The 13,171-nt window shown below is 35.5% G+C and overlaps 1 protein-coding gene across 3 annotated transcripts in view; it reads right to left on the bottom strand.

Moving 5' to 3' along the window:
* The window catches only part of CCSER1 (coiled-coil serine rich protein 1), a 734,167-nt gene that overhangs the window by 115,081 nt on the left and 605,915 nt on the right, over positions 1-13,171 (bottom strand). For all 3 annotated transcript variants that reach the window (XM_027600507.1, XM_027600509.1, XM_027600508.1), the window contains exon 8: positions 1,463-1,546. In XM_027600507.1, the coding sequence (XP_027456308.1) occupies positions 1,463-1,546 (84 nt within the window). The remainder of the gene's footprint in view (positions 1-1,462; positions 1,547-13,171) is intronic.

Here is a 13,171-nt window from a genome sequence, read left to right as displayed (position 1 = left end):
AAGCCAATAATCGGCATCAATGCAATCATAACACAGTCTAAAGGTCAAATTTCAGTAAAAACACTGTCCACTGCCAAGAACCAATAAAATATGCTCTAAGTTTGTCTGCTCTCACTAATATGTTATGAACTCTCAGAAGCTTGATGGTCTATAAAATCTGTTTTGTCATTTAATTGTATCAAATAATTATGTAATATATCATTGTTAATGTAGTTAACTCTGACATCATCATAAAGAACACTATTGACTAGGATTTGTTTTTTGATCTTGATAATGAGTTAGGCTCTCTTATTGTGTAATATTTTTTCATTTTATTGGTAAGTCGGAGGGGGAGACGAACCATGAGAGATGATAGACTCTGAGAAACAAACTGAGGGTTCTAGAGGGGAGGGGGTGGGGGGATGGGTTAGCCTGGTGATGGGTATTAAAGAGGGCACATTCTGCATGGAGCACTGGGTGTTATGCACAAACAATGAATCACGGAACACTACATCAAAAACTAATGATGTAATGCATGATGATTAACATAATAAAAAATTTTTAAAAAATTCTTTTCATTCCTTTTTCATTCTTATTTTACAGATTCTTTATTAAACTCAGTAAATTTTATTGCAAAATACAGTTGATAGAAAAATAATGCACACTGCTATTCTTGTTACCTACCAAGTATGTTTTCAGGTTATAAAAGTTTAACTTAAGACATTTTTTTATGACATCAAATTTTAAAAACACCCGGAAAACATCAACTATAAACATTTAATATTTTGTGTAACTTTTATATGATATAGATACTATGTATCCATATGTATTTAGATACGTATGTCCATATACTTTATATAATATAGATATTTTATATCTATTTTGTATCTATATTTTAGATTTTGTATCTATATTTTATATTTTGTATCTATATTTTATATCTATTTTGTATCTATATTTTATATCTATTTTGTATATTTTTATCTATATTTATCTATATCTATATTTATATTTATCTATATTTTATATAATATAGATATTATATAAATAAAAATCTCATAAGGTAATACATTTTTGGTAGCTTTGTGAAAATAAAAATTAAAATGTTTCTGTTTAAGATTTTTGAGTCCTTTGCCTCATATTACATGCTTATATCTCTAGGTAGGGAAGTCTGAAGTTAAATCACACACTTTACAAAATAAAATACAGCCTCAGTCTTTACAATTTTTGAGAAATACAACTAAAACATCTAACCTTGGTTCAGTGACCTGTTTTGGAATTATACAAAGTTCAATATATATGATAGACTAATCTATTTTTCAGATTTTCAAATCATCATTGCTATAGGACTATAAAATTGATAATGAATCCAACGGAAGCACTAACAGTTTATAAATAATAATATTGTTAACAAAGAAGTTGTTGGAGGGTTTATAGCAAATAACCTTGCACTACTTGTGGGCCAAGTATTTTTATCACTTACCAGCTCTTCCTGAAGTTGGGAAATGAGTTCATCCCGCTCTTTCAGCTGCAGCTTCAGCAGTGAGCATTCATCTTTCATTATATCCTATAAAAACATCAAAGAGACAGAATAGGCTTAGCCCTTTCACTTTGCTCTCGATAAGGAAAGTCAGCTTCACACAGTGGCAGATAATTGCATATGACTAATGAAACTGAAATTTTCTCTACAGTGTGATATTTTTCATAATACATTCTAAGTTGCAAAATAAATAAGCTACTATATCTGAAGATATTATTCTATATAATATACCCACGTATGTTTTTTTTAATCAGTCATTTTCTTTGATATCCATTTGTCCATTTTGTTGCCCATGACAGAAACCAGTGAATTATCCTAAATTCTTTCCTCCTGTTCTTGTGCAAACATAGTGAGTAGAAAAATGGCTATACTCAAGAAACAAACTGAGGGTTGTTGGAGTGCTGGGGGGTGGCAGGGATGGGGTGGCTGGGGGACAGACATTGGGGAGGGTATATGCTATGGTGAGCACTGTGAATTGTGTAAGACTGTTGAATCACAGACCTGTACCTCTGAAAAAAATAATGCATTATATGTTAAAAAAAAAAAAAAAAGCAGGAAGGGAAAAATGAAGGGGGGGGAATCAGAGCAGGAGACGAATCACAAGAGACTACGGACTCTCAGAAACAAACTGAGGGCTCTAGAGGGGAGGGGGGTGGGGGGATGGGCTAGCCTGGTGATGGGTATTAAGGAGGGCACGTTCTGCATGGAGCACTGGGTGTTATACGCAAACAACGGATCATGGATCACCACATCAAAAACTAATGATGTATTGTATGGTGATTAACATAGCATAATAAAAAAAAAACTAATGATATAATGTATGGTGATTAACATAACAAAAAATAAAATAAAAAAAGATACTTTTATCTGCCATTTGTTCCCCTGCTATAATTAAATATTAATTCCCAAACCAGTTACCATGTTACAGTCTTCAACGATGTCTCTCTAGTATTTGTCCCTTTCCCTAGAGCTCTGTCTTTGGGCATTTAATCTTCTCACTGGGCAAGTATGCTCAGCTACAGCCTCTGTACACAGTACATCCACATCTAGGGCCTATATTATTGTGTGCAGGTAATGCTCAGATACAAATACTTAATCTAGACTCTTCCATCTTCTAAGCTTCAACCCATAAATAAAACTACTTATTGAGCATATACTCACATTGTCCCATAGACATTTCAGGGCAACCTTCATCTTATCATTTCTCTCTACCTGAAACCTTCACTTTTACTTACTTCTCACATCTTCCTAGTTCCTAAAAACAACGAGGAAGCCATCCTATACTCTGTTTTTATTCGCTCTGAACCAAATCAGATACCAAACTCTTTCATCTCTATTTCCTTGATATTTCTTGGACCCACTCTTTATCCTCATTAACTTATTCTAGGTACTCATTGCTTCTTTCCTGGCTTAATGCAGTAAGTTTCTAAACTGCTTTTCTATCACATTCCCAATCTGCCAGAGATATTTTGCTAAATGGGGATAAATTACATCCCTTACTTAACAGCTAATCACCTCCTTCAGGAAAATAAAGAAGGCAACACTCTTTAGCATAGTGTAGAGTGCCTTTCATTATCTGCTACTCGCTTATTTCTGGAGCTTCAAAGCTTTTCATTTCCAACTTTCTTACAACCTTTACTCATTCCTATAGAACCGAAACACGAGAGGTTTTTATGCATCCTTGCTTTACACATACACGAGACTGGATTATACAGTCTTCGACCCACAGTGCCTCTCTATTCCTCACAATTTCTTATGCTTTTTGAGGCATTTCAAACATTGCTCCTTATTCCACTAGAGAGCTTCCCCTTGTTGGCTGAGTAAGATATCCCTTGAGAGTAAGGACGTGCTCCATAGCATCTAAATCCTATGTCATGCAATATTAATACTTCACATGTTGTTTGCTTATTCCCCTGCCTCTTTGGACTCTTTTTTTCCCCCTCCACTTTAGTAGATAGATTATTTCATTAGCACCAAACACTGTAACTGATGTGCATAAGCTCAAATCCACCTTTCCTTCCCATAAAAATCACCAAATAAGTAATATAAACATTAGGAGAATTACCACTTTTTCTGAATCTGTTAACCTAGCTGAACTGACAAGGAACACAATAGCTAATGGCTTAGAAAAAAACAGAATATTTGTTTATTTTGGCTTTCATGGTGTTAATAATTTCTATTTCCTCTAAACTAAGCAATACCAAACATATGATTTTAACTTACAAATATCTTTCAGTTGTTTGGAACCAGCTTGGCTGGGAGATGCTAATTATCTCTGTACCTTTCCTTTTGCAGTAGGCCTATTTCTTCCCTAAATCATGTTTTCATGGAGTTTACACTCATTGTTTTTAATATTTATTTTCATAGATTTTAAATATTAATGGCAAGAATGCTTAGCCTGCTCCACAATGTAAAGGGAAAAATATAGCAAACTTAAGAGGTAGGTAAGAGAATAATCATGCGTCTTAGAATCAGAGATCTAGGATCAAATTGTTGGGCTTTCAATTAACTAGACCTGTGGCTCTGTGCTAGAAACTTTCTGTGGAGGTTGAAGATAACAGCAGACCATAAACTACCTGATGGGAAACACTACATTGTACTAATACTTATATTCCTAAAGTCTTGCATAATATCTCACTTAAGAAAAATTAAGTCTTCTCATAAAATAAAATGTCACAGGTGAGTTCTCCAGGAAACAAATACTGAAGTGGAGTTAAGGGTGCAAATGGTTTATTAGAGAGTAAACTGATGTTAAAAGAAAAGAAAAATCAGATTTGGGTAGGGAGATAGTCGGACCAAGAATCATACCTGACATATCCTGTCAGCCAAATGAAGAGCTCCAGCGCCAAGAACGCCTCTTAGAAGAATCATATGTAGAGGGAAAGTGGGCAGGCTCTTATATCGCTCCCTGTTCAGTCATTGACTGGGGGCTGTCTCAAGAATAACTAGATCTCAGCTGCTGTTACTTATTCATTGTCTCAGATCATCCACAGATGAGACTGACTTCAGCTAGAAAGAAGAGGCAGGCCCTTAAGGCATGAGCTAACAGCAGGAGGCAATCAGCTAACCACAGGATTTGTAGCTGGGCACTGAGTCCTTTACTAAAAGAAGATCTCCGCATCTGTCTGAATCTAATACAATTGTTTTTTGTAGATTAATTATCAACAATATTTTTGTATACTAATTATTTTGTTGATTAATTAATTTAAAATGGAAGATTCACCTATATTGTGACTAATAGGAATTGTAAAAAAAAAAAATTGGTTTTCCAAAAATATGCTCACTTTATACAATTCTCTGATTTTGTTCCTGGGGAACTTTTTCAAGAAGTCCATAATCTCACAGTTTTAAATTAGACAGGTGATAATATATCATTTGCATTTACTTATGGGATAACACCTTAAATATTTATTATGTCATCAGAAGCCAAGACTTTTTATAAAATGACTGTGCAAATGAATTTTAATTATCTAGTTTCATTTTTAGTTGTTACATATACATGTGTCAATATTCACAGAAGTAGTTGTCTAACACATAAAATAAAATCCTTTGAACACTCTTAGCCGAAGAGCAAGAGCAATATTCCCTCAATATTCTCACTATGTTTGCAAATTTCTAGGATATATTTGGCAGGATGATCTATTGAATTAGAAATAATATTGGGGCATCTGGGTGGCTCAGTTGGTTAAGCGACTGCCTTCGGCTCAGGTCATGATCCTGGAGTCCCTGGATCGAGTCCTAGTCCCGCATCGGGCTCCCTGCTCAGCAAAGAGTCTGCTTCTCCCTCTGACCCTATCCCCTCTCATGTGCTCTCTCTCTCTCAAATAAATAAAATCTTAAAAAAAAAAAAAGAAATAATATTGATGTATAGAATTAACTGGATTTTAATATTCTTGATTTTTCAAATTAGATTATTCCATTAACTGGGCGCCTGGGTGGCTCGGTCAGTTAAGCATCTGCCTTTGGTTCAGGTCATGATCCTAGGGTCCTGGGATTGAGACCCACATAGGGCTTCCTGCTCAGCAGGGATTCTGCTCCTCCCCTCTTGCTCCTGCTTGCTCTTTCTCTCAAATAAATAAATAAAATCTTAAAAAAAAAGATTATTCCATTAACCTGTAGGCTAATGAAACAAACTTAAACTTGTGCTTATTGAAAGACTTATTTAGGGGCGCCTGGGCAGCTCAGTCATTAGGCGTCTGCCTTCGGCTCAGGTCATGATCCCAGGGTCCTGGGATCGAGCCCCGCATCGGGCTCCCTGCTCAGTGGGAAGCCTGCTTCTCCCTCTCCCATTCCCCCTGCTTGTGTTCTTTCTCTCGCTATGTCTCTCTCTGTCAAATAAATAAGTTAAAATCTTAAAAAAGAAAGATTTAATTTAGAGAGCGAGAGAGTGCAGCAGGGAGAGGCAGAGGGAGAGAGAGAGTCTTAAGCAGACTCCCAGCTCACTTGGAGCCTGATGTGGGGCTCAGTCTCACAACCCTGAGATCATGACCTGAGTTGAAACCAAGAGTCAGACTAAGCTTCTGCTTATTTAAATGTATATTGTTCATTGATAGGAAACTATACATTTTAATAATTATGACATTTTCTTTTTCTCATTCAAGCATAATTAATTTTAGGATGAAAATTCAAGTCTGTTTTTTTAAATTAAATTCTATTACTTCTAAATTCAATAATTATTTATAAATATGGAATTTATAGTGTGGTAGATTAAAGATGGCTACAAATCTTTTGCTACTATTCCCACTGAAAGATGGAGGCCAATGCTCTCTCCTTGGATCTAGGCTAGTTTTATTGTTTGCACAATAGGATACCATGGAATGAACTCTACATTACTTCCAGGACTAGATAAGAAAAGGCCTTTCAGCTTCCACAACTGGTCTCTTAGAACGCTCCTTTCTCAGGTCATTCCCTTGCAGAAGGAACCCAACAGCCATGCTGAAAAGTAAAACCACAGGGACTTCTGTTGACAACCCCCTATGAGCTGTGAGTGGATACCCAGCTTCAACTGCCAGCCATGAGAGTGAGCCATCTTGCACATTTAGCCCAGTGGAGCTTTCAGGTGACCAAAGCCCACACCAATATCTCACCATAACTGCCTAAGTTGAATTATTCCCAAATTCCTGACCTACAAAACTGTGAGCAATTAAAATTATTACTTTAAGCCATTAATTTTGGGGATGATTTGTTACAAACACCACAGCACATGTGGACAAACTCCAAATTATTATAATTAGAATTAGTATAAATTATGACTCATTATAGTTGTAAAAAATGTATGCAGCTAGTTTTGAAATAAAATATTTTGTGATTTAATTTATGATTTTTGTGATTTAAGTTATAGTTTAAATACTGCAATTGTCAAATAGCTCATTTCATGCATGAAAGGAAGATTTATGTTCTCATTGTGTAAGTTACTAGAGAATCAGACATACAGATATAAAAACAGTTTCCAAATTATCTTATTCTTGTACTTTTATTTGATAAAGTTGGAAAGTTAGAGCCAGATACACAGATATTAGGGTAATTTGTCCCAAATTCAGTTAGCTGACCTCAGTCCCATATATTCCATAATTTATTTTTGCCTAATTTAGAAACAACTCATTGTTTCAGACTACTATATAAACAGAAATCAAGTGCCAAAAAAAGGCAAGTAGATTCTGTAAATCATTTTGAAAATGATCTTATGCTGAAATTGGAAATATAGGTTAAAAAATCACATAATTTTTAACTCACATACCTCCACATAATTCTGCAGGTAAAATTATTACTGTAATTCTGGGCTACTAGTTACAAACACATGTCAAAAATGGTATTGAGTCATCATGATTCTTTCTACTTATAGACCTCTGGAGGGCTTTACTTTATGATTTACAAGTTATTTCCTCATTCTTGTAAACAAAAAAGTCAAAAGATTTTTAAAAATAAAGGAAAGAGACAACTCTATCAGAGAAAAGAAGGACAGAATGTTATGAACAAGTAGAAAAAGAAAGAAATAGGAATCTGGTAGGAGAGCACAGCAGGGCAGAGGTTAGAAAACACAAAAATGTATAAAAATTGACAATAGTACTTTGCAGCTCTACCTAAAGAACTGACCTTATATAATTCTTACGTTAATTGAACTTTAAAGTAGCATGCTATCTGCAAAACCTGAGCAACTAGAGAAATAAAGCAGTGTAGGCATATAGTTACCTCACAGGAGCATAAGAGGAACTCCTTTTTGAATACTGAAAACAAAGTCAGGGTGCCTGGGTGGCTCAGTCAGTTAAGTGTCTGTCTTTGGCTCAGATAATGATCCTGGAGTCCCAGAATCAAGCCCCACATCAAGCCCTGCATCAGGCTCCACACTCAGCCAGGAGTCTGCTTCTCCCTCTGACCCTCCCCGCTCTCGTGCTTTCTCTCTCTCTCTCTCTCACAGGTAAATAAAATCTTAAAAAAAAAAAAAACAAAGTGAATAAAAACACCATTCTAATTCTTTATTATTTAGTTTAAAATAATTGAAAAAAATAAATCATTTCAGTATTAATGCTTCATGATGAAAAAATTTCTTTTTACATTCAATTAAAAAATATTCCAGATTTGACTTTGTACATTCACTTATGAGATGACATAACATTTCATTGATTTACAGTGTTTTTCTCTAAATATTTTTATAGAAATATAAAAATAAAAAAGGCATAATAGGTGTTCTTATAAAGTGAATCTTATAAATATATATTTTTAGCATATAGATCAAATCAGGAAACAGCATTATCCCTTGACACAATGGTATATTGGCCGTGATTTTCAAACAATCAGAGCATGGATATCAGCATAATCTTTTCATTTGCAAGTGTTACTCTTAGGAAATATTAAGACTTCTTACTGATCTTTATCACTCAATGATAACAATACCTGATATTTGTATAGGATAGGGGCTTTATAATTTGTAAAACATTTTTATGTATATAATTTCTTTTTACTATCAAAATATTTCTTGACCAGTTATTGGGCAAAATGGTACATTTCTAGGATAAGTAAAAGCTTTAGGCATAAAAATGAAGCAGAAAAAGCAACTGTAGCAAAGGTCAAACAAAAGGAAACCATTAATAATAATACTAAGACCCTTAGGATGTTTTCATTAACCTCTCAACAAAATTTATTGTATTCCTACATTTTCTGGAATCATTAAAAACAGTAGCCTCACTGAGAAATCTGCTAGGATGTTAAAACAGTTCCATGAGACTATGGGCTTGTCATTTCCAAGTTGTTAGAATGCTCTTAGATTCACTTTCTTATGTTAATAAGAAAAACTTGGGTTGCATAACTCTTTTAATGTACTTTACCTTATTTTTTTTCTATACAGTAAGTGAACAGAACATGTTAATCTAAGTTATGATCCTTATAAAAATATTTACTCAAAGTTTTCACTATTTTGTTATTTGTTTCACCCAGGATTTTTTTTGGGGGGGGGAGTGGTTAAAAGTAAAATTTAAAAAAAACAAACATCTGTATTTCATTTTCCAAAGCCTTCTTTTAAAAAAAAAAAAAGATTTTATTTATTTATTAGAGAAACAGAATGAAAGAGAGATAGAGCATGAGAGGGGGGAGGGTCAGAGGAAGCAGCAGACTCCCCGCCAAGCAGGGAGCCCAACATGGGACTCGATCCCAGGACTCCAGGATCATGACCTGAGCCAAAAGCAGTCACTTAACCAACTGAGCCAACCAGGCGCCCAATCCAAAGACTTCTTAAAATGATTTTATTTTGTAGGCATAAGGATGAAAACAAATTTCCTAGGGTCATAGAATGAATTAGTAAGCATAGCAAATTAGTTTTCTGATCTCCTAAACCCATGTGTTTCATCAAAATCAATTATAAACTCTACTTAAGATATAAATGGCTTATAAACTCATCAACAATGAGCTTGTCAACAAAGAAAGGCAACAAGTGATAATATTAATTTATACTGCCCCACTGAACTTGCTTGATAAAAAATTCTTGGGGAAAAAATATTCTTAGGAGATCTTAAGATTCTCTGATACCAGCGTTTTATTTTCCTCACAGAAGACAGATAAAACTGTCACATTATACCTGTATTTTTTAAATAAGGTAAATGATTGCAGCTCTTCCCACAATACAGATTTTACAAGAAAGAAAAATGAAATGGTTAGAAATACCCTGTTAAACATTCCTTTTTGTTATGAAGTCATGCTTGCTTCCCTTTCATTTTTTATTTTATTTTATTTTTTAATTATTATTATTTCTTAAATAGGCTCCATGCCCAGCATGGGGCTTGAACTCATGAACCTGAGGTCAAGAGTTGCATGCTCCAACTGAGCCAGCCAGGCACCGCATGCTTTTCGTCATGCTTTAAATAAGAAATAGGGGACCTCTTATCCCTTAATGAAGTAAGAGAATTATGTCTGAACATAACTTCAAGTTTAGTTTCTGAGAAGGAAAAGCAATTAAAGACATCAAACATATCCCATTCCCCACCTAGAGGTGTGTTAACACAGTTGTTTTATTTTTGTTTTGTTTAAAATACTATCCTGACCCAGTTTTGAGGCCTTGGTCGGAGGCCAGTTAGATCCCCTTCTTGAACAACTAATTAAGTCCACATTCCAAATACTTCCCTTATTGGGCCCTCACACTTTAGGGCCATTATGTACCAGCCCTACCAAACCAGGTATCAGGCGATTAGGGATAGCCCCTTGTATTCCCCAGAGCTCCTAAAATTATTCAAGTTAACCAATCCTCAGGGAGCCCTGGAAATCTAGCTAACCCCATGCTGTTTGCCATTACATAAGTTCCCCTAGAGCTGGAGTTTACTGTTAACTCTGTAGCCTGAGAGCAACTTCCTAGCCTTCTCTTATTGGGAGGTGTAAGTAACAGAGATCTGAGTATCAGTGTGTTGTCTCTCCATCAAAATAAATAAATAAATAAATAAAATTAAATCTCATAAAAAATAATGCTGGCAAGTCTGGCTGCAGGTAGTGGGCACACTTTTGCCATTCACCTGGGACAAGGGAGTTGAGCCAGCTCTTGGGCCCTGGACATTTATGCCACCCTCAGACAGACAGGAAGGGCAATGTGAATATTGGGCACTGCTTGGCAATATATATGCATTGTTTGCATAATAAAAGGAGAAAAAAGCCCTTCTAGTTTTATATTTTAATAGAGTAAAAATCAGAGAGGAAAAACATGCCTAATATTAGCAGATCCTGAAAAAATGTGTAGTATTCTGTCTTATAGGGTGCTGAACTGTGACAATAATGAAGAATACAGATTAAGTAATGCTTTAGGGATGTTTTTCGAAGATTCTACCCTAATTGTAGAATTCTGGTGAGGAGAAAAAGCAGAAAGCTCAATATTGTGCTACACAGAAATCATGGATAATGTGACTCAATTTAAGCAGTGGTTTCAGGCAGTCTGGGAGGTCACAAAAGTAAGCTGCAAAAAAGCAATGAATATTAGCTGATGCTACAGCTCACAACTACAAAACATAAACCAGTATTAGACAGTAAGGAAAGGAAAAAAGGTCATGCTTTGTTCTTTTTAGAGCACTAATGGATAGCAACAGCATACATAGTAGTAAATTCAACTACTCATTATAAGTACATTGTAAAGCAGGAGTCTTTTAAGATGGCATATACATGAATTTGGAATAAGTAACTTTTTCAATTATGAAATAGATATACTTTTGAATGGTTGCTTACCTAGTGAATATCTGAATACTCTGCCCAACTATATAATTAACTTCCATTATAAAACCAAATGTTTGGCTTAAAGATTCTATAAATTAAGTTAAAGAGTACTGAGAAGTTTTACATTATCATTAAACAACACTGAACTATCCTAAAAACTATTATCTAATAAAGGAAAAAAACCTACAAATCTAGCAATGTTTTTTGTTGCTGTCTCTTCTTTGGGACAGACAAGATTGCATCTGAGTGTTGTGTCACAGTTCAGCTATGTGACCTTGCACAAATCAATTACTGATAACAAAAGTACAATTTATTGAAATTCTGAAATAATAAATGTTTTGCATACATTGTCATGGATAGTCACATTTTTTTTTTTTTTTACCAGTGAGGTGGTATTAACCACATTTTTCAATGTTTTAACAACTTTCCTATACCATAGAACTAAAAACATGACTGAAATAAACCCAAGTCTGCATTAACACAAAACCAGTGTCTCTCAGTAGTAGTCTGCACTACTTTGGAGAGCCTCAATTTCCCTCATAAAATGGGAATCATGTATATATATTTTTTCCCACAGTGATTCACTCACATACACATAAGGGAAACCACCATAATGAGGCATGGTAGGTAGAATGTCTAAAACAGCAACTCCAAACTTGTCCTGCCCTCATCTCCAGAATCTATGAATATGGTATCACTCCAGTGATTACATTGCGTTCTATAGTACAGTTGACTTTAAAATAGGGAGATATCTGTGTGGGCCTAATCCAGTCATATGAAGCAAAAGTCAGATATATTCCAAGCATGGTAAGGATTTTACTCACTATTGATATTTTGAGGATTGAAAGGGCTGTGTGAGAAGGGATCATAAGGAGATAAGAGAAACAGCCAGCAAAGAAATGGGACCTCAAACCTTCAACCAAGGAAGTGAATTCTTCCAAAATCAGGGATAGGCTGGAAAAACACCCTGAGGCTCCTGATGAGGACAGCTGATGACCCCTTAATTTCAGCTTTGTGACACTCTGACGAAAGACTTACAAGTGTCTTTTAAGTCACCAAATTGCATACACAAATACAGAGACTAAAGTTAAGAGAGAGAAAGCTTTCTTTTTCTTTTTCTTAAAGATTTATTTATCTGAGAGAGCGAGAATGAGAGAGAGAGTACATGAGAGGAGAGAGGGTCAGAGGGAGAAGCAGGCTCCTCGCCAAGCAGGGAGCCCGATGCGGGACTCGATCCCAGGACTCCAGGATCATGACCTGAGCTGAAGGCAGTCGCTTAACCAACTGAGCCACCCAGGCGCCCGAGAAAGCTTTCTTGAGAAAAAAAGTATCTAACCAGAATCTCAATGGTCAGAAGAATTAGTAAATGATCAAAGAAAGGAAAGCATTTTCTAAGCAAATGCAGGATGATGAGAATTCCTAAAGTAAAAGAAACCATTGTAAGAGCTCAGGGAACAAGTATCTTAGTATAATGGTATGGAGAGGTATCGACAAGGAGACACAATTGAGAACCAAATCATGAAAGTCATTTGTACCACAGTAGTAAGTTGGTTCATTCAGAAGGCTTTGATGTATCAATAAAGAATTTTAGGGTGCCTGGGTGGCTCAGTTGGTTAAGCGACTGCCTTCGGCTCAGGTCATGATCCTGGAGTCCCAGGATCGACTCCCACATCGGGCTTCCTGCTCAGCGGGGAGTCTGCTTCTCCCTCTGACCCTCTTCCCTCTTGTGCTTTCTATCTGTCATTCTCTCTCTCAAATAAATAAAAAAATCTTAAAAAAAAAAGAATTTTAATCCATGTAACGGTATAATCAGATTTAAGTTTATGCAGCTTACTGCAGGGACAGCAAGGAGGATGGGCTGGATGGGATAAAGACCAGAGATAGGAGGCTGGTTTAATGATCCAGGTAAGAAATTATTAGTATTTAAACTAAGATGGGGCTGTGGGAGTGGATTTGAAAGATATTTAGAAG

The sequence above is a fragment of the Zalophus californianus genome, chromosome 2, assembly GCF_009762305.2.
Source record: "Zalophus californianus isolate mZalCal1 chromosome 2, mZalCal1.pri.v2, whole genome shotgun sequence".
In the NCBI taxonomy this organism is placed as follows: domain Eukaryota; kingdom Metazoa; phylum Chordata; class Mammalia; order Carnivora; family Otariidae; genus Zalophus; species Zalophus californianus.
This window is presented reverse-complemented; position numbering and strand designations above follow the sequence as displayed.